Source organism: Erpetoichthys calabaricus, chromosome 6, assembly GCF_900747795.2.
Source record: "Erpetoichthys calabaricus chromosome 6, fErpCal1.3, whole genome shotgun sequence".
NCBI lineage: Eukaryota > Metazoa > Chordata > Cladistia > Polypteriformes > Polypteridae > Erpetoichthys > Erpetoichthys calabaricus.
In genome coordinates this window covers 197,805,858-197,832,981 of record NC_041399.2, presented here as the reverse complement: position 1 = coordinate 197,832,981, position 27,124 = coordinate 197,805,858, and the positions used below count along the sequence as shown (strand labels likewise).

Here is a 27,124-nt window from a genome sequence, read left to right as displayed (position 1 = left end):
CTTGGATCTCTACAAATGCTCTTTGCTTTTCTGCTGCAGCGGGTAGTGAAGATATCTTCCAGTGATGATAGCTGAGCACCAGTAATTCTCTGAGCTGTTTTGATGGTACGCTGGAGGGTCTTCCTGCTCTCAGAGGTGCAGCTAGAGTAACACACTGTAATGTAGTACATGATGACAGACTCTATGATCCACATGCAGAAGTTAACCAGCAGCTGTTGTGGGAGTTGTGCTTTCTTCGGGCTCCTCGGAAAATGGAGCCTCTGAAGACCTTTCTTGACTATTGCTGTCGTGTTTTTAGTCCATGACAGGTCCTTGCTGATGTGGACTCCCAAGGATCAGAAACTCTTACTTAATGGTGAGAGCGTGGAGAGAGTCTAAAGGGCAGAGATTGTAGTTAAACTCCCCTCATGATGCCTCCCTTGGAGTTGCTGGGATTGGAAATGGAAATAATGGATAGAATTAACTTACTACTGTAGTGCACAGGTTCTTATGTCTTGTCTGGGTTTAGGTTATGCAGAGTCGAGATTCATAACAGCACTCAATGGGAAAGGGTCTCGTACAGTTTTTGAAGTGACTGGAGATGGGTTGTTGCGGAGTGACTACAGATGGGATGTTGCGGACAGTTTAAGCAAACAACATTGCCCCACTACAACCTGTGATGGTGATTCTCCAAGGTGAACAAAGATGGCCGCCAGCAGCGATTCTCAGTCTTGAAAATACAAAAAAGTTAAAATTGGGTCGTGAGGGGAAAAAAAAATTTCAGAACCACTGCTGTGGTGAACTTACTTATCCCATCTTCCTTTTATGCCTTTGCTCACTGCAACCTTCTCTGATCCTTAATGTTAATATTGACTGCTTTGTAAAGTAATATGTGAGGTGTTATATAAAGGCTGTCTGTATTTGTTACTGTAATGACCCGATTTACTTCACTTTCTGTCCTTGGATGGACAAAAAGCCTATTGTTTAAATCATTCATTATGTTACATTTTTGAATCGTTTGGTGTTATCACTGCCAAAACGTCACAAAAAAACATTCATTCATTATATTTCACAAGATATTATTATACAGATTCATCTTACTCTAGCATGTCTAATGTAACCAACACTGAGTTTAATGTTTTCTGCTGTTTTTTGTGTAGTTTTGTTAACTGCTTTATAATGTTCATAATGGAAAGGACACCATAACAAAGATTGGAGAGAAAGAACAATACAGAGAAAAGAAAGAAGTAGTGTTGAAAAATTTTCAAATGAAAGCACAAATTTCTAGTCTTGTACAAGAAACTGGCTTCTGTTTTGGAAGGCAAGTAGATGCTGATGGCGCTCACATTAAAACTGACAAACGAATACATCGACGAGCACCTAGAACCCATGACACTGGCGTATTCTGGGTTTGTGAAGAACACGAGACAACAGAGATGATCCATCACACTCAGCTCCTGCTGTAGACCGAGCCAGATGGTCCCATTGTAGGCATGTCCACAGTTTCCTACCACCACCAAATCAGAGTGACCATTTTAATGGTGTAAAGCAGGGGTAGGCAACGTCGGTCCTGGAGTGCCGCAGTATGTGCAGGTTTTTGTTCCAATCCAGTTCCTTAACGAGAACTCAATTATTGCTGATGAAGCACATATTGCTTAAGTGACATTTTAATGCTTCATTTTAGTGGTCTCGCTTGTTAAGGTTCTCCAACCTTAATTGCTTATTTCAATCTTAAACTGCTGCATTCAGTGTTTTAATTGCTCCTTATTAGCAATAAGATGTAAAAGACAAAGCAGCCAGCAGTTCTCCAGCTAGCTTTTTTCCAATTACATCTGTGTGTGTTCATCATGCACGGTTTGATTTAATAAAACACTTAATAGAAAAATGTGACAGACTGAAAATGATCTGTTTTAGGCTTCAAATCATTTGGATGATATCCTTGGAAAGGAAAAAAATCTACGATATAAAAGCCTTACATTGCACAGACTAACAAGCCATAAAATTAAATAAGGTCTGAGATTGGCAATGATTGGTTTCTAATTAAGCAATTGGGTTGAATGAAAACCTGTAGCCACTGCGGCTCACCAGGACCGACATTGCCTACCCCTGTTTTACATCTTATTGCTAATAAGGAGCAATTAAAACACTGAATGCAGCAGTTTAAGATTGAAATAAGCAATTAAGGTTGGAGAACCTTAACAAGCGAGACCACTAAAATGAAGCATTAAAATGTCACTTAAGCAATATGTGCTTCATCAGCAATAATTGAGTTCTCGTTAAGGAACTGGGTTGGAACAAAAACCTACACATACTGTGGCACTCCAGGACCGACGTTGCCTACCCCTGGTGTAAAGGAAAGGAGCAAGGCTGCAGGCTCAAAACCCACTGTGTGAACATAGCAGGATCATGTAATCTTCCTACCATTTACATGTGCTATGCTTACCCCAAAGTGACAAAGCAAAAATAATATTTTAGAAATTTTGGCAACTTTATTAAAAATAAAGTGAATAATCACATTGATACAAGTATTCAGACCTTTTTGTTATGACACTTGAGATTTAGCTCAGGAGCATCTTATTCTATTGATCATTGTTGACATGTTTCTACATTTTGAATCTATCTGTGATCAATTCACTTGATTGCACATGATTAGGAAAGGCACACACCTGTCTACAGAAGGGCTCACAAATGAGCAAAAGTCATGATGTCGAAAGAACTACCTAAAGAGATTACAGACAGGATTGTGTTGAGGCTCAAATATGGAGAAGGTGACTAAAAAATCTGAAGCATCGACCATTCCCAAGAGCTTAGGGGCCTATATATTTCTTAAATGGGAGAAGTTTGGAACAACCACAATTCTTCCAAGAGCTGGTTACCCACATAAACTAAGCAATCAGGTGGATAAATGCCAAGGTAAGTAGGTGACCAAGAACCCAATGGTCTGTCTGGCTGAGCTTTAGAGAATGTGTGTGGCGATGGGAGAAACGTCTAGAAGGACGATCATTGCATCACTCCACCAATTAGGGCTTTTTAAGAGAGTGGCCAGACAGAAGATAATTTTGAATAAAAGACACGTAGAAGCCTGCTTGGAGTTTGCAAGAAGACATCTAAAGGACTCTCAGACTGTGAGAAAAAAGATTCCCTGCTCTTATGTAGCCAAGATTAGCTTCATGTCTGAAGGAAACCAGGTACCATTCAACACCTGTGCAATATCATTCCAGTGGTAAATCATGGTGATGGCAGCATCATGCCGTGGGGTTCTTTTCCAGCAACAGGGACAGGGACACTAGCCAGGGCTGAAGGAAAAAAGCTAAAGGAGCAAAGTACACAGATATCCTTAATGAAACCCTGCTCCAGAGCTCTATGGACATCAGACTGAGATGAATGTTCTCCTTCCAACAGGACACAAACCAAAAACAACAGAGGAGTGGCTTAAGGACAGTTCTGGGGATTCTCTTTAAATTGCCCAGAGAAATCCTGGACTAGCCTCCATCAAACAACTTTAGAGAGAATCTGAAAATGGCTGACCACCTTTTTCTTCTTCTCTCGGCTGCTCCCGTTAGGGGTTGCCACAGCGGATCATCTTCTTCCATATCTTTCGGTCCTCTGCATCTTGCTCTGTTACACCCATCACCCTGCATGCCCTCTCTCACCACATCCATAAACATTCTCTTAGGCCTTCCTCTTTTTCTCTTGCCTGGTAGCTCTATCCTTAGCATCCCTCCTCCAATATACTCAGCATCTCACCTTTGCACATGTCCAAACCAACGCAATCTCACCTCTCCGACTTTGTCTCCCAACTGTCCAACTTGAGCTGACCCTCTAATGTCCTCATTTCTAATCCTGTCCAACCTCGTCACACCCAGTCCAAATCTTAACATCTTTAACTCTGCCACCTCTAGCTCTGTCTCCTGCTTTCTGGTCAGTGCCACCGTCTCCAGCTCATATACCATAGCTGGTCTCACTACCGTCCTGTAGACCTTCCCTTTCACTTTTGCCGATACCCGTTTGTCACAAATTACTCCTGACACTCTTCTCCGCCCATTCCACCCTGCCTGCACTCTCTTTTTCACCTCTCTTCCTCAATCCCCATTACTCTGCACTGTTGATCCCAAGTATTTAAACTCATCCACCTTCACCAATTCTACTCCCTGCATCCTCACCATTCCACTGACCTCCCTCTCATTCACACACATGTATTCTGTCTTGTTCCTACTGACCTTCATTCCTCTCCCCTCTAGAGCATATCTCCACCTTTCCAGGTTCTCCTCAACCTGCTCCCTACTATCGCTACAGATCACAATGTCATCAGCAAACATCATAGTCCACGGGGACTCCTGTCTAATCTCATCTGTCAACCTGTCCATCACCATTGCAAATAAAGAGCTCAGAGCCGATCCCTGATGTAATCCCACCTCCACCTTGAATGCATCCATCACTCCTACTGTAAACCTCACTACGGTCACACTTCCCTCATACATATCCTGTACAACTCTTATGTACTTCTCTGCCACTCCCGACTTCTTCATACAATACCACAACTCCTCTCAAGGCACCCTATCATATGCTTTCTCCAGGTCCACAAAGACGAAATACAACTCCTTCTGGCCTTCTATATACTTCTCCATCAACACCCTCAGAGCAAACATCGCATCAGTGGTGCTCTTTCTTGGCATGAAACCATACTGCTGCTCATTAATCATCACCTCACTTCTTAACCGAGCTTCCACTACTCTTTCCCATAACGTCATGCTGTGGCTCATCAATTTTATTCCCCTGCAGTTACTACAGTCCTGCACATACCCCTTATTCTTAAATATCGGCACCAGTACACTTCTCCATTCCTCAGGCATCATCTCACTTTCCAAGATTCCATTAAACAATCTGGTTAAAAACTCCACTGCCATCTCTCCTAAACACCTGCATGCTTCCACAGGTATGTCATCTGGACCAATGGCTTTTCCATTCTTCATACTCTTCATAGCTGCCCTTACTTCCTCCTTGCTAATCCATTGCACTTCCTGATTCACTATCTCCACATCATCCAACCTCTTCCCTCTCTCGTTCTCTTCATTCATAAGTCTCTAAAAGTACTTTTTCCATCTGCTCAACACACTCTCCTCGCTTGTGAGTACATTTCCATCTTTATCCTTTATTACCCTAACCTGCTGCACATCTTTCCCAGCTCGGTCCCTCTATCTAGCCAATCGGTACAGGTCCTTTTCTCCCTCTTTAGTGTCCAACCTCTAATACAACTCATCATATGCTTTTTCTTTAGCCTTCACCACCTCTCTCTTCACCTTGTGCCTTATCTCCTTGTACTCTTGTCTACTTTCTGCATCTCTCTGACTATCCTAACTCACTCCAAAAATCTTCTTTCTCATCTATTGCACACCCAACTTCCGGGGCATATGCACTAACAACATTCATCAGCACACCTCCAATTTCCAGCTACGTAATCATTACTCTGTCTGACACTCTTTTCATCTCCAGAACACTCTTGACATACTGTTCCTTCAGAATAACTCCTACCCCATTTCTCCTCCTATCCACACCATGATAGAACAATTTGAATCCACCTCCGATCCACCTGGTCTTACTCCCCTTCCATTTAGTCTTTTGCACGCACAATATATCAACCTTCCTTCTCTCCATCATATCTGCTAACTCTCTCTCCTTACCAGTCATACTGCCCACATTCAAAGTTCCTACCCTCAGTTCCACTCTCTTTAACTTTCTCCTCTCCTCCTGCCTCTGGACACATCTCCCCCCTCTTCTTCTTCGGCCAACAGTAGCTCAATTTCCGCCAGCACCCTGTTGACTAACAGTACTGGTAGTGGTCATTGTTAACCCGGGGCTCAACCGATCCGGTATGGAAATTTGTATTGTTGTCCGCATATTGATTTGGCAAAATTTTACACTGGATGCCCTTCCTGACGTAACCCTCCCCATTTATCCGGGCTTGGGACCGACACGAAGAAACACACTGGTTTGTGCATCCCCTGTGGCTGGGTTGAAGATGGCTGACCACCGATGGTCACTATCAAACCTGACAGTGCCTGAGAGGATCTGCAGAGAAGAAGGACAGAAAATCCCTAAATCCAAGTGTGTGATGCTTGTGGCGTGAAACCCTAGATGACTCCAGACTGGAAATGTTGCCAATGGGGCTTCAATGAAGTACTGAGCAAAGGGCCTTAATACTTGTGTCAAGGTGATATCTCAGTTTTTTCTTTTTAATAAATTTGCAAGAATTTTTAAAATCCTGTTTTCACTCTGTCATTCTGGGCTATCGAGTGTTGTTTGATGTGGGGAAAAAAATAATTCAAATGATTTCAGCCCAAGACTGCAACAGCAAAATGTGTAAAAAGTGAAGAGGTGTGAAGTCACTGTAAACAGATTAGTGGGTGAAGGTCACTATATAATATAGGTAGACCAACAGATAAACAGATAGGTGGATGAAGGGCTTCATAGTTTAGTGTTTCTGTTTTCTGATCCTTGTTCCGAAATTTTGACAACAGTTTAGTTCAGTGTTTTGGCTTTGATCACTTCTAGTTTTGATCTCACAGGAACAAACTTTAGCCCACACTTTCAGCTGAATCTCATCTTCTGGCCCCTTGCACTTTAAAATGCCTCAACACTTCTCCAGGCAGAACACAAATCTTATCTTTCAATTTGGCTTTGACACATTAATATCTGGTTAAGAACCTCTTCTTCACTCTTTCATTTTTTCAACCTATGGCACAGGCCGTGACAGCATTTAAGATATGAACTGAGCTCCCTCAAGCTGAGAGGAACCAACACTAACTATTGTTCCATCAGTCTGTTCAAAATCATATGTAATGAAAACACAGGAACTAAATGAGCAAAGGTTTCACTGTGCACTGTATTTTCAAGAAAAGATCAATAATGCAATAAGACAGTCACAAGCTTAGCAGCTGTCTACTTAACTCCATTCATTTCACTCACAAGGACAGAACAGCTGCTAAAATGGCAAAGGCACCAAGACAGGCTGCTTGCTCGTACCAGGTGGGCCCCTTGAATATAAAAAGCAAATTACTTCCAGATTTCTCTGTGAATATTGCAGACTGGTTTTATATACTGTAACTGATCAGAGCAGCACATGTGTTTCAAAGCTCCAGATTCCAAGTTTAGGATCTCAGCACTCCTTGCATGTTCTCCCCATCCATGCATAGGTTTTCCTCATATATCCAAATATATTAACTATCAACACCAAACTCCCTGAATGGGCAGGGATGAGGGCATGACTATGCTCTGCAATGGTCCAGCAGCCTTACCTTACCTGATGCTACTGCACTAACCTCCACCCCAGTGACCAATAAACTGAAGGGATTGGATGATGAATGGGAGGATCATCTTAGCACAAGGCTTAATCCAAACAAACATAACCAAAAATGAACAAAGCTTAACTTTGAACAAACCACACTAAGTGTTAACTCGGGAGTGTCAGCTTCAATAAATAGTTTCACATTGTGATAATATAACTTTTTAACATGTGTGACAAACATCAGCTTCTCAACAACCACAGACGTTCTACCAGCAAAGGCACTGGGCAGAACTGGAGAGGGAGATGGGTGGTGCTTTAGGTATGCCTGATTCACATTACTCAACCAGGTTTATAAATTTTACTCTCCAGAACCCTCCTCTGCTTTAAGGCTCATGAATCCTAATATTCAAATCAGTGCTGAATACCCATATGGTCTCTTTTATTATTCTACTTCAATATTCTGAAATACACCTTGGCAACAATGCTGTCGTGGTATGTTATGGGATTTTTATTATGACTCGATTAGAGTTTATTCAGACTCCAGAGTGAGAGTTTGAGGTTCCAAGAGTCAGAAATTCTAATATACGAGGTGGTACCCAAAAATAACCAGAATCTGTACCTGGTGCACAATCTTGATTTAGTTGAGAATTTCATTGCTAGGTGTAGCATACTTGCAGTTTTCCTGTGGCAGTCTGACAAGTGGCATGGCTCTGTATTGTTTGTATGGCATTCCGTGTCGGTTTTTCTTGGTGCTTATTAAATGTGTTCTGGTGATTTTTGTGATAGGTGATCATAAAGAACAGCGAGTCTGTGTTATGTTTTGTTTTCTCTTAGGGAAAACAGCTGCTGAAACTGTAGTGATGCTTGAAACTGCTTTTAAAGAGGAAGTTTTAAGTAAAACACAGGTCTAAGAGTGGTTTTTGCATTTCAAACAAGGGGAAATGTCACTTGAAGACCAACCGAGATCTGGCCGATCTTCCACAATTAGGAATGATGAAAATCTTGAATAAGTCTGCAATGCAATTTCTGAAGATCGTCGTCAGACTATTGAAGAGTTTTCTGACTTGACTTGTGTGTCTTGGAGTTCTTGCCACCTTCCCTACTCGATTGATCTTTTTACACCATGTGACTTTTTCTTGTTCCCGCATATGAAAAAAGAACTCAAAGGAAAACATTTTTGTACCGTGGAGGAAGTGAAAGAAAAATCACTGCAGGCATTGGACAATGTTCCTCTTCAGCAATTCCAAAAATGTTTCCACCAGTGGGAGACCCGTTGGGACAAGTGCATTCATTCACATGGAGAATACTTTAAAAAGAGACTAAAGTTTCAGTAAGTAAAAATTATTAAAATATTTTTTTTAATTCCGGTTATTTCTGGGTACACCCTTGTACATTCATATTTTCTTCCCAGAATAAGTTTAGAATAAGCTTCATTTTTTTTTTTAACTTCATATTTTGTTTTTGGTAAGCCATTATGTGACCTCATTATTAGGATGCGGTGATTGAGTGCTAGGAACATCTTCCCTCGAAGTTGCATTTCTTGACGTCTTTCAGAAGAGACCATGCAAACTGTGTACTACCCAAAACTGTGAATAAGTGCAAAAGCAAACTTTTTTCACATTAGTTGATGATATAGTGCAGCATTTCTGAAACATTTTGTGTCTTAAACACAGTTTCTTTGCAGGGATACAAAGATGATTTTGGATTTGGACATGCTTTTAATGGATCGCCACATGATTGTGTACTAAAATTAGACAAGTTTGTCCAATTGTGAATTCTGAGATAAACTGTTCTGTATTTTGTCTGTGATTTATTGCAGGAGCATGCGATTTAAAGCATATACTATCAACCGTGCCATTGATGCATCACTAACAGCTTTTGTTTCTGTGGTACTGACAGAGTTAATATTACCCACGACACCAACCTGTGGAACAGTCAAACTGAGATGACTGACGATCAAAGACATGTACAACCCCAAATCAGAAAAAGTTGGGACAGTGAGGAAAATGTGAATAAAAAAAGAAAAAAGCAAGTTATAAATTCTCCTCAAATTTTATTTATTTAATTGCAGACAGTATGAACACAAAATAATTCATGTTTTTTTTTGTCAACATCATTTGATTTGTAAATAAATATCCATTCTTGCCATTCAGGCTTGCAACACATTTCAAAAAAAGTTGGGACAGCACAGCATTTACCACTTTGTACAGTTCCCCTGTCTTTTAACAACACTTAAAAGACGTTTAGGCATTGAAGAAATCAAGTGACTAAGTGTTGCAGGTGTTAGTTTGTCCCATTCTTCCTGCAAGCAACGTTTTAGGTGCGCAACAGTACGGGGTCTTCGTTGACGCATTTTTCGTTTCAAAATGCGCCAAACATTCTCTATAGGAGACAAATCAGGGCTGCAGGCAGGCCAGTCAAGCATCTGCACCCTCTTCTTACGCAGCCATGCCTTTGTTATGCGCGCAGTATGTGGTTTGGCATTGTCTTGCTGAAATAAGCATGGGCGTCCCTGGAAAAGACGTCGTCTTGAAGGCAGCATTTGTTCCTCCAAAACAGATATACTTCTCAGCATTGATGGTGCCATCGCAGAAGTGCAAGTTACCTTTGCCGAAGGCACTGACACAACCCCATACCATGACAGACCCTAGCTTTTGGACTTGTATCTGGTAACAGTCTGGATGGTCCTTTTCCTCTTTGGTCCACAGCACACGGCGTCCATTTCTTCCAAAAAAGATGTGAAAAACCGATTCGTCTGACCACAATACACGTTTCCACTGCACAATGGACCATCCCAGATGCCTCCGAGCCCAGAGAAGTCAACGGCGCTTCTGGACACTATTTATGTAGGGCTTCCTTTTGGCACAGTACAGTTTTAGCTGGCATTTCCTAATGTAACTACGTACTGTAGTGCTTGAGAGTGACTTCCTGAAGTAGTCCTGAGCCCACGCAGTTATATCATTTATTGATGAATGACGGTTTTTAATGCAGTGCCGTCTGAGGGCTCAGAGATCACGACCATTCAGTTTAGGCTTGCGCCCTTGGCCTTTGCGCACGGTAATTTCTCCAGATTCCCTGATTCTTTTCACTATGTTATGCACTGTAGAGGGAGAAATGCCCAAATCTCTTCCTATCTCTCTTTGAGAAACGTTTTTCTTCATCATTTCAAAGATTTTTGCCCGCACTTGGTGGCAAACTGGCGATCCTCTGCCCATCTTTGCTCCTAAAGGAGTAGGCCTTTCCTCGATGCTGCTTTTGTACTGAATCATGATTGCAATCACCTGTTAACATCACCAGTTTCAAATCAAATCATTATTTCGTTATTATACCTCATTACTACCCCTAATTGCCCCCATCCCAACTTTTTTTGGAATGTGTTGCAAGCCTAAATGGCAAGAATGGATATTTATTTACAAATCAAATGATGTTGACAAAAAAAAACATAAATTATTTTGTGTTCATACTGTCTGCAATGAAATAAAATTTGAGGAGAATTTATAACTTGCTTTTTTCTTTTTTTATTCACATTTTCCACACTGTCCCAACTTTTTCTGATTTGGGGTTGTATAACAAAATTAGAGAGAGGAGATAATGACACGGAGAAGCTTGTAAAGTGAAGGGAATGTAGAGCTAGTTTGAAATGTTAAAGCAAAAAGAATTGGGGAGGCACAAGGATGTGACGATTTTTGGAGTGTTGTGAGGGTTAGTCTGTATGCTGGAGATGTATGTAGTGCAGTGGCCATATTTTATCCTAAACAGAGTTTCATTGGCAATGTACAACTGATCGGACCTCTTTGTGTGTAACAGAGGGGCAAAGAAGATTTCGTATAAAGTTTATCGTGCATCAGTGGGGGCAAATTCCTCAATCTATTGATAGTGTGGAGGACGACATCAGACAGCAGCACTTAAACATTTCAAACTGGACTGCCCGACCAATCCTTCAAGATTTCTCATGTCACCCGTATAAAAGACACATATTGCACACATTTTTAGGAATAATTTGCCTACATGACTCAACTTTTTGCGCTCTGTTTATTGAATTGTTAAATGAAAACCAGAACAGATGTAACAATTTGTGAATTTACTCAGAAGAATTCGTTGTTAATGGTGGAGCTCATTTGAAAAGCATTATTTAAAAAACGACACATTATTTAATTTTTTTTATTACTTTAATACTTATCCAGTGCCAGGAGTTGGATGGCAAAGTTAGGTAGGTGACCATTCATACTGCCCTTCGGCAATCACCACATCCTAGAAATTTATGTCCCTCAGCTTTACTAAAGCTTGCACCAAGCATTTATACTGATAGTGATACGCCTCAGGAATCGAGTTCTTGTTTTAAATGATAATTAATGTTTTATTAATAATATGTTTGCTTTCCATTTATCTCTTTTAGTAATATTCATAATGAAAATTATGCATAAATAGAATGTCATTACTGTAATAATCCTTATTGTGGGTCCCATTATGGTATCAATTTTCTTATTTGGGTCCCGGATTAAAAATTTTAAGAACCCTTGATCTACAATAGTACTACAGTAGTATGTGGACTCTTTGCAAAGCACCTTTGACTTTCATTAAAACTTTCAGTTTTGACAATACGGTCTTTTGTCTTCGAGTTTTTCTAACTCAGTTACATTTGGGTCTTCAGGTCTGTTACACGTAACCTGCTGCCAGTTTCCATCTCTGGAATAGTACCTCTCTGATCCTAGGTACTTGACCAGCTTGCATCTATTTACTTTATTGGTTTATTCCAAATAGCTGGTAAGAATCTCAGTGTTTACTCAATTTATACAGTGCATTAAGTACACCATAAAATATCAATATTCAATAACTGATTGGCACTCTTTTTTATCAAACAATTCTTAAAGCATTGGAAGTGTTAAAATTACATTATAATTTGTGCTTTGTATTTACTGTTTACCATTCCATTCACAGGAGACTGCGTGCGGACCTAATCTAGGCTTTCAAAACCCTCAAAGGCATTGACAAAGTACAGTAGATCCAGCAGAACTCTTTCAGCTTAATGGTGAATTACGTACTTAAGGACGCCAGCAGAAATTAAGGGGACTGAAGCCGGGAAGCACTTTTTTACTCAAAAAGTTGTGGGAGTATGGAACAAACTATCAAGCCATGGAGTTGAAGCAAAAATCTTGACAGCCTTTAAGTTTCTAGATGAGATATTGGGACAGATTAGCTATTAGCTAAATAAACGAAATTGATGGACTGTCACAAATTTCTTAGGTTCTTATATTCTTAATAGAGCTAGGTGACCACAACAGTGTGACGTAACATAATGTACCCTGTAATTTATATCCATTATCCCTGTCCTCTCCTACCAATTTTTTGGTCACATCATTTAGGCATACTTTCAAAGCGACGTATGGAACCTCTTTTGATTTTATGTAGATTCACATGACAAAATGATAAAAACTTTATACAAGCACTGCATGACTGAGTTACCTTACTCTATTAGTAGCATAAGCAACCACATTGCTCACTTAAAACAGATACCACAATGAACAATGGCAATGATATGCAAAAGGCAGATTCAGCCAACAACAAGAGAAGCCCTGAGCCAACAGAAAACTCTGGCAAATGATTCTCCACAGGCCAGCCAGCAAACTAACCAAATGCGTCACGGTCATGCAGTGGACAGCCCGTTCCTCAAAAATATGCTGCCAAAATAGAAGCTTCCCGGCCAGTGAGACATGACTAATTTTGACTTGCAAAACACACACGAAGGGGTGAAGGCTATTGTGCATTCACAGTTGGATAATGCGGAGGGTCTAATTCTCAATACAGATTCATTCCTTTCTACTGCTATATATGATTACAGTGAATTCAGAAAGTCTTCCGACCCCTTCACTTTCTACACATTTTATCGTGGTGTAGCTTTCATTTTTTATAGATAAATCTGCCATTTTTGCTCATCAACCTCAATTCAAAAACCCCATAATGACAAAGTAAGATAATTTTTCCCAGAATGCTTCCTGCCCAATCATTGATGTGTCAAAAAGGCATCAATGTCAAGCCTACAGTTCATCCTTCCATTTACTTCATTGGGGTATAGTTCTGAAACGCTGGTACAAGATTCTGACGTGTTATCTAGTGGGGCTCCATATTTCCTCAATTTACACTTTCCATTTATTTCAGGAAGCATGGTGATGCAGTGGATTATACCACCTCCCCACATATCTAGCACCCAGGGCTCAAATCCTGTATCCAGTTGTGGTGTGCTGATTTATCCATAGTTTGCATGGCTTTTTCTTCAGGCACTTTGGTTTCATCCCACATGGTAAAGATTGCAGTCAGTGTGCTTGTGTGTCGTTGGAAGCTTGCGAATGTTTCGTTTTGGAGCAGCAGAGGATGTTCTGGCAACAGACTTGGAAGAGGTGGGCTGGGTATTGATTTACTCTCACAAGTTGCTTCACAACTTACATCCAGCTTGGTCTGAGGTCTCCCAGGCCCAGTTTAGGAATGGGATGCAAAGGGTTTGCAGGATTAGAATAAAGAAATAAAAGACTAGGTAGAATATTCACACAAATAGATTTGTGAGTATGGATATGCAGAGGGAAAAATGAAGTAGGAAGATAAACAGACCTGGATGGTTGTTGGTGGAATCCAGCGACATGAAGACAAGGGCTCTTCAAATGTGGGCCACTAATGCTACGTTCCATTTAACTAGGAAGTCAGATGTCGGAGCTGGGAATGTTGTCACACCCAAGTTGACCATGTTCCAGTAAAATATTCAGAAAATTAACATGGAAATCTCCAGGAAAACCTTTGTTTTGGTATGCAGACGACTACCGAACAACACATTACACAGTATTTTGTGTCTCTGAACACCGTAACAATATATCCACAGACAGAAGTTCTGTGTGTATAAAAGATTTAGTGAGACAAAATTAGACAGAAATGCTAATAAATCGTATAATGCTACATCTTTCACTTCTGTTCACGTGTGGTGCAGCCATCATGAATTTTAAGGTCAGGGTTTTTGAGGCTCTCCTGACTTTCGGAGTAGGAAATCCAACTAGTGTGCATTCCAGGCGAAACTTCTTAATACTAACAAATATGTAGTTTCATTGAAACTTTTTGGCTCACAATTCTTTTTATTTTTTATATTTAAGTATATCATGGGGCGGCACGGTGGCGCAGTGGGTAGCGCTGCTGCCTCGCGGTTGGGAGATCTGGGGACCTGGGTTCGATTCCCGGGTCCTCCCTGCATGGAGTTTGCATGTTCTCCCCGTGACTGCATGGGTTTCCTCCGGGGGCTCCGGTTTCCTCCCACAGTCCAAAGACATGCAGGTTAGGTGGACTGGCGATTCTAAATTGGCCCTAGTGTGTGCTTGGTGTGTGGGTGTGTTTGTGTGTGTCCTGCGGTGGGTTGGCACCCTGCCCAGGATTGTTTCCTGCCTTGTGCCCTGTGTTGGCTGGGATTGGCTCCAGCAGACCCCCGTGACCCTGTGTTCGGATTCAGCGGGTTGGAAAATGGATGGAAGTATATCATGTTTTCTGTTATAACTGTTTGGTATCTGATTTCAACTTAATTGCTTCAAAATAGAAATTAATTGTTAGCAAAATGAAGTTTTTAACATATATAAACAACAAATGAAAATGAATCATTATTAAATTGAAATGGATCATTTACCCAGACTCAGAAAGTCCAACATTTCAGTTCAAATGGAACACAGGATTAGAGCCACAGAAGACAGAGGACAACAATATGAGCAATACAGTCCTACCCAGCCAGGCTACTGAAATAAATGGCTTCCATCTCAGAGCCATGGGTGAGGAGCCTCGCACACTGAGAGGAACGTGGTCTCTGCTAACACTGCCATAAACGAATAGACTACAGATACAATAGCACCAAGGCGCTACGTTATCAGAATTTAACAGTCTCGAGATTGGCGGCTGTGACTTGCACATTTACAAAAGGGCAAAGTGCAGCTGCACCAACTTCCCACCCTGACGCCGCCACCGCATTCATCTTACTGAAAGTGAACATCAAAAATGGGGCCCGCTCTGATCGAATTGGTGTCATCAAGCATAAGCAGCAAGAAATAATGAAGCAGAGATTCCAGCGCTGTCAGGAAGTGTCAGCTGGAATAAACCTAAAACTTTTAGAGCACAGCAACAATCTCCATGTTCTGTAGATCACGTGAGACGCACAATCAGTGCCACTGTGAGCTCACTGCATGTCACAGCCCATAAGCCAAACTCCATTAAATTAACTCACTGCCATAGCAGTCTTCTGTCCTTCCGTTCTCTATATCCGTAATCAAGTAGTGCAGACCTGGAATCTGAGAAGTGAGACCAAGGCTTGGATGAAATGCCAATCTGTACCCAGAATATTATGCCAAATAAAGAGAAGTGTGAGGTCACAGGAATAGGTGACTTTATTTGTCTTATAAACTTTTAATTATTGAATGCCGATTTCAGACATTGTAAAAGTTCTGAGGACTCTGCCTTCTCCGTATGCAGTAATTGCGTAATGCACTGAGCTTAGATAACCTGCCTGCTCTCACCATACAGTACAAGGTGTAATGGCATTGACTCTTGGTATTAATTTACAGACAGGCCGGGAACTGACGTCAAGTCACTGTGCCACTGTACTAACAAATATGTAGTTTCATTGATACTTTGCGGCTCACGATTCTTTTTATTTTTTTACATTTATGTATATCATGTTTTCTGTTATAACTGTTTGGTATCGGATTTCAACTTAATTGCTTCAAAATAGAAATTAATCGTTAGCAAAGTGAAGCTTTTAGCGTATATAAACAACAATGAAAATGAATCATTACACTGGTCTACAAGAAAATATTTTTGTTTGCTTCTGGGAACTTCAGAGCAGCTTTTTATTAAGTTTTTTACAATGATTTCATATATGATATCAGAATTAAGCTAGCAAGTCAGATTTTTGAAATTCACATCATTGACGTTTTGACACTTTTGAATATCAATATATCAACACGATATCTGGAGTTTGGTCTATGTCCTACCAAAATTGTTTTGATGTGTTTATTCTGAAAACAAACCAGAAGACGATACCAGAGACACGTTAAAGTATATTTATGGCAATTTACCTCAATATAAAAGTGAGGTCAATGTGCCCAAAAATGTTGGAGGCACTCGCTTTTGCGCTTGTACTGCACATCTGTCTCTCTTTGCAAGAACCAACAGTAGTCACCCATCATGCTCAGGGTGAATTTTCCCCAATGTCAGTTTTCCATCACCTTTATATATTAATGAAATCTTTCCCCATGCTCATCTCTGACATCGCTTAGATTTAGTGGAAAAATGTCGAGATGAGAATGTAAAAGATGCATCTTCAGTGACATTCTGGCTCCCGTAAGCCAATATACGTACTTTCAGCATATTCTCCACAAGCTCAGTATAATTCTCTGCTCTGTGCTTGTCAAGAAAATTCTGGACAACCCGCACAAATGAGGGTGCTGATTCAGTTGGCTCCAGTTTCTTTTTGAACTCATTGTCAAGCATCAGTTCACGGATTTCAGGGCCAACAAAAACACCTTCCTTAATTTTGGCTTCACTTTTCTTGAGACCAAACTTATTTCTTAAATGCTGAAACGCATCGCCTTTACTGTCCAGTCACCCTAGTTGTCCAAGACCTTGAACATCATAACTAAAAAACGGGACGTGCTGGACGAAAATGATTTTCAGATTTGGAGTCAGCAAGTGAAATTTATTACAGTACAGGTGAAAGAATCCCAGTAGCAAAATGCTTGTTGACCAGTGTTTATTAAATTGAAATGGATCATTTACCCAAACAGTTACACTATTCTAAAAGCTCCTGTTATCTTGAAATGTGTCATATGTCTAAATATGAAGACATAGAAAACCCTCTGCAAGAATGCTGACCTGTCACATAAAGCCGATCACACAGCAAGTTTCGCTTGGTTGTATATTTTATTGCTCAATGAAGTGATGTTAGCAACAAAATGAAAGTGTAGGATTTTTGCGAAATGCAGGACAATGCAGGGCAGAGTTGATAAAAAATGCACTTGTTGACTCAAGAGCAGGTCAGTCAGTCAGTTATTTTATTTGCATATCTCCATATCAGAAATGGCATATAGAGATAATATACAGTAATCACCACGTGAAAGCAGGCAGTTCAGACCAGGAGATTATTCCTATAAGTACCACCTTGTACCTATGTATTTAAGAAAATGACAGGTCCAACAACAGGATTATACATACTGTAAGGAATAGGGGGTGAGGTGTAGTGGGAGAATGCTAGAAAAACCAGCAGGTGACCAGGTCAGTCCCCACCACTCACTCACTGTGTGACCCTGTCAAGAAACCTGCTAGCTAGCCAATGGCAGAAAAAACTATAAAGTAAATGTAGAATGGCGATGTATACTGAAAGGCACTACATTAAGTCACAGGGTCACCAGATGTACCCTCACCACTCACTCATGGTTTGACATGCCAGTAAGCAAACAATTGTACTGTACCTGCAAAGTGCCCTGTGGTAGTGGTCATTATAGAAAGTCACTTCTTAAAATTATAAAGTGGTCACTTCACTGTCTCACACGTAAACTGCCAGTAATCTGGTGGCAGAAACACAATAGCAATTTATTTTACCTGTATGTCACCTTAACATAGGATTCAATGATGAAAGGTTGGCACTGGAACAGTGTGAGGTTTGGTTTGTTTTTTGTTTTTTTTTTTAAATGGTGGCTGGAGTGCCAATCCTGCCACCAACGTCCAAGCTTTCCCTGTAAATTGGAGGACCTGCTTGCAGGGCTGGATGGCACTATTTTAAATCATGGGATTACCAGTTAAAAGTCTTTTGCTGACTCATTTTGTGATCCTGGGAAATTCAATTCACTTGCCCATGCCACATAGATATAAAACACACAACTCTACTGTACCTGGATATCTCCTTAAAACAGAGTGTCCCAACCTTGGGGTCACCAGATATGCTAATGGGGTTGCATATTTAAGAACAGAAAAAAAAAACATTATACATTATATTGAATAGGAAGTGAATGAACATCAATGTTTCAAACAACTGGGGGTGTGAAAAAAGCTCAGTTTTCAAGATGGGGTCACAAACAAAAAAAAGCTTGGGAACTTCTACCTTAACGTGACATTCAATAATGAAAGACACTATATTAAGTCACAGGGTTGCTAGTTAAAAGTCCTCTGTTAACGCATTGTCTGATCCTAGGAAATTCTGTTAACCTACCAGGACCCCACTGGTAGAAGCAGAATAACAATTCTAGTTTACTGCATTTCTATGGCACCTAATTAATGTATCCATTTAAAATGAAATCTATAACATAATCAAGTATGCAGAAAGTGAAGGGGTCTGAATACTTTCTGAATCCACTCTACATGTGAATATGCACTGCACTGGACTGGTGCCACTTTCATGCCCATTTGTGCTGGGTTTAGTTCCAGCTTCTTGTTACGTCTAGAAAAAACGGATGATGGGCCTTGCATTTTATTTTGTATTGTACGCTTCTTTGCTTTGTCAAGTGCCTTGGGACGATTTGCATTGTGAAAGGTGTTAAATAAAATAAAAGCTGGTTGACTGGGTATGATGTAAAACTGGCTAAGCTAATGAAATAAACAAATTGGGAGAGAAGTTCCCATCCTCTGGACCCCCTTTATAACATGACATTTCCTTTGAAATCCAAAGCCTCTGCCAGCAGTATGGCTCACAAAGCAGGAATCACCCTGCCATTAAGAGTGAGGGCATAGAGAAAATCTTACTGGGGTTCAGATAGTTGGTGGCAGAGGTGGGGTTTTATAGTCAGACACTTTTAGCTAGCAAACATGTCTCTCTGGGCAGCAAAACATTAGAAAGGCAAGATTTGTGATTTCATTCATGGGTCACCAACAATCACATAAGTCTTGGCTGAGAGAGGGTGATGAGAGCTGCTTCTTGTATGAGGCACTAGCTAAGGTGGTTTGGGTTATGCACTGTTATATGCATTACTGCATTGTTTAAACACCCTCATAACCATTTTCATAATAAAATTCAACTCACTGTTTTTCACCTCATTATTATTCACAATTTTTGAGTTGCATTATATTAATTTGCCTATCTGCTCTGTAGGTGGTTATGTAAATTTAATCTAGCATAACCTTTCTAAACCTGCCTAATAAAATTTGGAGTCATGGTTGGTTGTAGAGCAGGTGGGTGGCTATCCCAGTGGCACGATTACCATAACCATATATTCACTGGTCTCACGGGGTCAGATGTGATTCAAAAGCAAGAATACACATCTGGGGACAACCTGTTAAAAAGTTTGTAGTGAACAGTGGAGAAAATCGGCAGCTTCAAAGGCTCCGCCCAAAGGGCTTCTTCCTGAAATGCCCGCCCCCAATTCCTCCAGTCTGTGCACTTTAATTGGCTGGGGTTTCAGGGAGAGAGCCAATGAAACTAAACAAAACACCTGACTCGAAGAGAAAATAAAAAGCTAAAATTGCTGTTACCAACTCCAGAGCTCAGCAGCACAAGGTAACTGAAGCTTAATGATTAATTTGTATGTTGTAATGAGTGCTGCACCAGAAGAGACAGACAGGCAGACACACGTATACCACTGCAGCTACTTGGCCCCACTTAGTTAAAGAAGCGCTTCTGTCTACTTTGATATCTTTCTGTCATTTTTACTATTGCATCACTATATGGCATAACAACAGCAAACAGAGTTTATTGTGGTCAATGGATATACTATGTGATAAAGCGCTGTAGCTATATTCTGGAATGGCATGTTTGCATTTCCAATTAGACAGTAATGGTAACTTACTTTAGTTATTTGTTTAGTCATGTAGTCAGAAGGCGGATGCTGTGCAGCCTCCTCCGTACTTTACTGGTGTTGTTAGGCAGATGAGTACTAAAATCTACGTCTCCAGTGGCTCTCCATTATCAGCTCTCTTAATGGCAGCCTTTTTGATGGGGTGTGACACACTGTATGTGTTTAACCAGGAAAAGAAAATACGAGCACATTTCTCTAGTTTTGATGTCACTACACTGGTTACCTGTGTCATTCAGGATTGACTTTAAAATTCTGCTTATGGTTTATAAAGCCTTAAATAATCTCGCCCCATCTTATATATCGGAATGTCTGACACCTTATATTCCAAATCGTAACCTCAGATCCTCAAATGAGTGTCTGCTTAGAATTCCAAGAGCAAAACTTAAAAGAAGTGGTGAGGCGGCCTTCTGCTGTTATGCACCTAAAATCTGGAATAGCCTGCCAGTAGGAATTCGCCAGGCTAATACAGTGGAGCACTTTAAAAAACTGCTGAAAACACATTATTTTAACATGGCCTTCTCATAACTTCACTGTAATTTAAATCCTGATACTCTGTATATCCAATTCATTATAATAACTAATCATGGTGGCTCTAAAATCCGTACTAACCCCTACTCTCTCTTCTGTTTCCTTTTCCGGCGTCCTTTTGGTGGTGGCTTGCACCACCACCATCTACTCAAAGCATCGTGATGTTCCAACAATGATGGATAGGTTAGGTTAGGTTAGGTTTCTTTATTTAGTCATGTTTACACAGGAAAACATGAAATTTGCCTTCTCAGTTGCATCTAATAACAGGTAACAGACAGAATGAAATAAAACAGACAAATAGAAATAAGAAAGGTTAAGGTAAGGCAGTTAGATAAAACATATTTATACCAAAAAAAAAAAAAAAGGTAACAGGATATATATCAAAACCTTAATCATTATCTCCAATATTTCTTATTGAAAAGTCGTATGGCACTAGGAAGAAAGGAGTTACTGGAGCGATTTGTGTGGGTTTTCAAAGCAACTATCCTTCCTGATTTACTGAAGTTTAGTTCTACATGTAATGGATGTCTGTCATCAGTTGAGATGATTTCCAGTTTCTTTAGCATTGCCCTCTGACACACACTAGTCAAATCATCTACATCAGCCCCAATAACTTTAGCTGCATACTTCGTAATCTGCTGGAGCTTTTTTGAGTTTTGGTTTGTCAGACTATTAAACCAGGCAATGAAACTGAAAGTGATCACGGACTAGATCATACTACGACAGAAGGACAACATGAGGTCCTTGTCTACTTTAAATAGTTTGAGTTTATGGAGGAGAAATAAGCGCTGGTTGCATTTAGAAAATATTTTTTTTGTATTTGTATTCCAGTTAAGATTGTTATCTAGGTAAGTTCCTAAGTATTTATATTCATTCACTATTTCTATGGATGGATTAAAAGCCAGAAGTCTGTATGACCATCAGCATCAAGTGACTCCGTGAGAACCCTAACTGGGCAGTCTTGTGGCCTGGGACCCCTGCAGATTTTATTTTTTTTCTCCAGCCATCTGGAATTTTTTTTTGTTTTTTCTGTCCTCCTTGGCCATCGAACCTTACTCCTTTTCTATGTTAACTAATGCTGTCTTATTTTAATTTCTTATTTTGTCTTTTATTTTTATTTTCTTCATTATGTAAAGCACTTTGAGCTACTTTTTGTATGAAAATGTGCTATATAAATAAATGTTGTTGTTGTTGTATACTTTGAATGCATACAGTATTTTACAACTCATAGTTAGAAATTCTTTCAGTCTTACATCGACATAACTGAACAACAGACGGCGCACACAGCCCCTGCGACAACACATCATTCACATTTACCACTCGTCCACTGATGTCTTTGAATGCTAATGTATAATCTGATGTTACTGAAAGGTTTCTCAGTTGCAACAGGTTGTGTTTATTTGTAACATGTGCAATGTGCTCTCTGCACATGCAGCACACATTTATATGTCTAACAGTATCTTTTTAGGAGACTTTGGCTATAGAAAGTTCACCGTAATCAGAAGCTTTCTCTCTGTCGGATCAGATTAACAAGAGCACCACTGCTTTTTGCAGTTCAAAATCCCCGCCCCTACTTTGAGTGTCGCCTTCATGAGGCATTGGATTGGTTTAGATATGTGACAGTCAAGAGATTCTAATTGTCCCCACCCAATTTTAAGCAAAATTCCCTCCTGATTGTCTCCAGACGTATATACTGTATATTATAAGTATGGCTCAGCGAGACTATACATGCACAAACCTGCTCAATCAAATTTACAGTGAGGTTGTAGGGTGGTGGATATGGGAAGAGTTTGACATTTAGGTTTGGGGGAGCCAGATGAACCATAAAAAAATAATCACACGTTTTATTATTCAAGGTGGCTTACAACATTTGAGGTACAACGTCTTTCATTTCTTTTAATTTTTTTTCTTCAGTTGCGGCACAGGCAGGTGAAGTGACTTGCTCATAGTCGCACAGCGTCAGTAGCGGGATTTGATCCCACAACCTCAGAGTTTCAAGTCTAAAGTCCAAAACTTTAACAATTACACCACACTGTTTAGAGTCTCAGTTGTACTGATACATATTTACATCACATCTAATGTTCATGATCTAAACGTACAATATGAAGGAAGTCTCCCTTACATTAACACATTCAAAACTTCTAAATTACAAAAACGTACACAAATACTATGAATGGTGTTCAAACAAAAGATAATTTTGTTTTCTATGTATTATAATTGTGGCAAAATAAGCACTTTCTTACTTTAACAAAATGTACACATAGCACAAAATTTGGATCCATTCCTGAACTTAGTTAACTGATTTGAAAGTTGGAGCGTTTTCCCGTTATTCGTTTCATCAAAGAGTCACTTTTTTTTTTTTTTAATATTTTGTAATAGGGATCAGTGTTTTGAGTGGGAGAGAGTTTGGTGAAAATACTAGTATACAAGTTGAAAGAAGCCCTTTCAAGCTAAATTGGAAACAGAAAACTAATCTGTAATTAAAATTGTACAGAATATTTTTCTGTTTGATGTAACACATGCACGTCAATGGATCATCCTCCAGGCTCTTCTGAGGTATGTACTACCACCCAGGGTCAAGAGGGGGCACTGGCGCCAACCTTATCCTTTTCTATTCCCTGCACAGTGCTGAGAACACCCCCAGTGAGGGCAATTGTCTTACCCTTTCCAGACCCTTCATATTTATATATCCATGAAGGAGGTGTCACTCAATGCATGAGCATACCACAGGATGGACCTCTTTGCTATTGCCACTAAGGATTTCTTTGTTAGTCGACAGTGAAACCCTATTTTTCGTGTGTTTTGGAGCCATTAAGCGCATATTTTGTTTATAACGGTCATTTGATTAAATTGGGTTGGCACATCAAAATTTCAATTTGTGACCTGCAATCATTCCATCGACCACACTGCTGTAAGAATTGGTGACGTACAAGAGAGTGTTTGCTTTGGGTGGGATGGATTATAGTATTCGCGGATCCATCTGTCTTCTAAACCTGTTTATCCAGGGCAAGGGGTAGCTGGAGCCTATCAGGCAGCAACAACCACTGGACGGAGTGCCAGTCCATTACAGGATGAGCACGAACACACACACGCGCCAAATTAGCATCAGCAGTTCACCTAACCTATGTGTCTTTGATCTGTGGGAGGAAACTGAAGCAAACCCACATGGACACACATACAAACTCCACAAAGAGACCACCCAGGGAGCAACAACCAACTCCTTAATAAGAGGCAGAAGCACTACCATATTCTTCAATCATTTACATACTGTATTTACATTATCTGTAGTCTAATAGATATCCTTCCCTTGAGGCTTATTTTAGTAACATAATGCATTTGTTGCTGGGGACAGGCTAACTTGGCCACTCCTTAAACTCCGCCCATGGAGGTGGAGCCTATCCTCACTGAATGTTTTAATATAATCTTGGGTGCTCAAACCAGCTTAGTCCATGCACCAAATTGGGCACAACATTTTGGAATGGCTGGGATGTAAAGATGTTCTGGTCTGAATGAGAACTTTATTCTTGGTCTCTTTACAAATTTCCAGTAATTGTGACTGTACTCTTGGGTTGGGTTTTATAAGCGGGTATCACAATCTGTTGACGTACCTCAATAATCACTCACACTTCAATGATATTGCTGCTTACTTAGAGGCTTCACAGGGATGTGCATAAGGAGTTTGAAATGTTCATGTTCTTTGGAAAGTCCCACTTGTGCCATCCTTTACGCTTCTTGAAATTTTGAAAATGTAAGCAGATGTTAAGCCTGCCCTCCATAATTTGTGGAGGCACTACAACTGACCTCCCACAAAAAAAGACATGAGATGGTGCTACACTACAGAATAATACAATATTAATTGCTAATTACATTTATATAGTGCTTTTCTAACCTACTCAAAGTGCTTTACACAGACAGTGGGAATCCACTTCAACCACCACCAATGTGTGGCATCCACTTATGATGCAACAGCAGCCATTCTTGTGCCAGTACGCTCACCACACATTAGCCATTAGGAGGTGAAGGGGTGAGAGAGATAGCCAATTAGAAATATCAGGTGGCCAGAGTGACCAGTCTTTGGTGAGCAATGTAGCTAGGACATCAGGGTACAATCTATTCTTTTTTGAACAATGCCCAGGGATTTTTTTTAAGATCACGGGGATTCAGGACCTCAGTTTTATGTCTCATCTGAAGGATGGTGCCAGTTTTTACAGCCCAGTGGTTTTCAACATCCCACAGGGTAAGTGCCCCCTGCTGGTTTCACCAATACCACTTCCAATAGTAACCCAAGCATTTCCTAAGATGGTCTCCCATTCAAGTTCTGGCCGAGCCTGAACATGCTTAGCTTCAAGAGGATCACCTGTTCTGAGATGCAGCCAGTATGGTGGCTGGCTGCTAATAAACCTCCATCCAATGTTGCCCCTCAGACAAATTTTCTTCATAGATGCATGTAAGGAATGAATGCTGCAGGGGAAGGTCCCCCACACCTGAAAGACTACACAGGTAATACTTCCATTCTTCTAGCCAGCTGTTTCCCTAAGCCACTTTTCCTATTCAGGGGCATTCTTAAAAATGCAGGTGGCAAAGCAGTTCTTTGAAGCAATGCCATAGGGGAACCATTTTTGGTTCTCAGAAGAACCATTGACATGAAGGTTCCAGAAAGAAACTTAAAATTTATATCCAGAATACGCTCTACATATATCACAATGAACAGATAACAGATTTAAGAAATACCAGTTGGTTCCTGATTTTAAAAAGACTCTCGCTGCATACAATAACTCACATTTTCTTGATCTGTTAGTATCTTGCTATAGGTAGACTACTATACATTAATAATAATACATTTTATTTATATAGCGCCAACATTAAAAGATTTCTGTTTTGTCCAAATATTGGAAACCTTTTCAAAGCAGAACCAACTTAACATGCAAAGAACCATTCCCAGAATTAAATGGTTCTTTGTCAAGCAACAGTTCTACAACCCAGGAAAGTGCCATTAAAGAACCAGTGTTTTTAAGAATGTATCTGGGCAGCATGCTGCCAACATCAGTAACCATACTTAGATGGCACCCCCCAGGGCACAGCCATACCCAACCAGTTTAAAGTCACCAGTCATCCTACCATCTATTCTTCCATTTTCTAAGCTTCTCCTTCAGGTTGAGGTATGATTGGCCACATAGAGGAAAGCAACCTGGGCAAGGTGCCAGTCTTCTAAAGTCCTTCGCTCAAATGATAACTTCTGAGAAGTCAACATTCAGTATTTAAACATGAGAAGGTTAAACAGTTCCACTCTCCAACACCACAGAGATCATAAGACATCATATTCAGCTTGTCACATCATATTCAGCTTGTCACAACATGTAATGTGTTCTTGTCAGATAAGCCCAGCTGAAACGTGCCCTTACCTCTTGGAGCTCCTTCTCGATTTCAATGGCACGGAGGACTATCGGACCTCTCACTGCATACTCCACCTTCTTGATGCTGGGGTTCAGGGTGTCAATGGTGAGCACCTTGCTCTGGGACGCTACTCCGTTGATGGACATCTCGACTTTGCTGGTCACAGAAATCTTTGAAAGACACCTGCGATGAGAAAACGAGAACACTAATGGGATGCTGCGGTTACTGCTAGTGCTGCTGCGGCCACCGATGCGACTGAACATCTCGGGCAACAGCACGCGGGCGCCCCGTGCGGCAGTGACAGTCCCCCCAAGTACTCGGTGTAAAGGTAACCCCATAGCAGCCCGGCTGAGACTGGCACTGGCGCACGGAGCGAAAGTTTAGTAAAACATTGAGAGAGGAGAAAAGGAAAAGTCAATAATTGAAAGTAATCAAACAAAGATAAAAGCCCTCGCGTCGGCAAAAAACAGAGAGAAACGCATTGGGGGAAAAGTTTAAAGTTCCGAAGCTCAACAAAACACGCCGGGCAGAAAGTTTAATTAGGGGGCGGGAAAGCGATTGATAGAAAGGGCTCGAGATCTGACTGAACGTGACTGTACTGTTAATAAGAAACTCGAGGGGTAAAGAGCCTCACTTCCCCCCCCCCCACTCAAAGCTGACCTGATCGAGCATGAGAGAGCAAGCAAAGCTGGCGAATTCACGACCCCCCCCCCCCCCGCTCCCCACCTTACCTCTCCGGCGTGCAGCATGCGAGGAGAGCTCTCGCAAGGCACGAGCGAAGCAGAAAAAGGGTTTTCTTGGGGAGGGAGGAGACTACGACTTCGGGACACGGAATGAATTAACATAACCGAGGTTGGGCTTAAAGAGACAGTACTTGAATCTTGTGTGCTCATCTGCCAAACCCGCTTGTACTAATCGGTCACTGCGAAGTCTCAGCGGCTGTGTACTTCTGCTCGAATTAATGCGTTTACAGTAATTAAAACAATACGGAGCACACCAACCCCAAATGTCTGTGGGGCGCCTTGAACCCTACACGGCAAAATCACCCGCGACAAAAGACAATTTAAAAATATTGTGATGAACAGACACACTCGCTTAATCAAGAAAAACACTTAAAACAATTTTTCTTGATACTGGT

The 27,124-nt window shown here is 40.7% G+C and overlaps 1 protein-coding gene across 2 annotated transcripts in view; it reads right to left on the bottom strand.

Annotated features, from left to right (window-relative positions):
- The window catches only part of LOC114653782 (alanine aminotransferase 2-like), a 77,357-nt gene extending 50,480 nt beyond the window's left edge, over positions 1–26,877 (bottom strand). Inside the window, exons 1-2 of one of the 2 annotated variants that reach the window (XM_028804288.2) lie at positions 26,718–26,877; positions 25,995–26,169 (exon numbers count right to left, since the gene is read on the bottom strand). In XM_028804288.2, the coding sequence (XP_028660121.1) occupies positions 25,995–26,132 (138 nt within the window). In that variant the 5' untranslated portion in view covers positions 26,133–26,169; positions 26,718–26,877. Of the gene's footprint in view, positions 1–25,994; positions 26,339–26,717 lie in introns of those variants that run through there. The other variant, XM_028804287.2, reaches the window with a different exon arrangement.
- Positions 26,878–27,124: the final 247 nt, after the last annotated feature.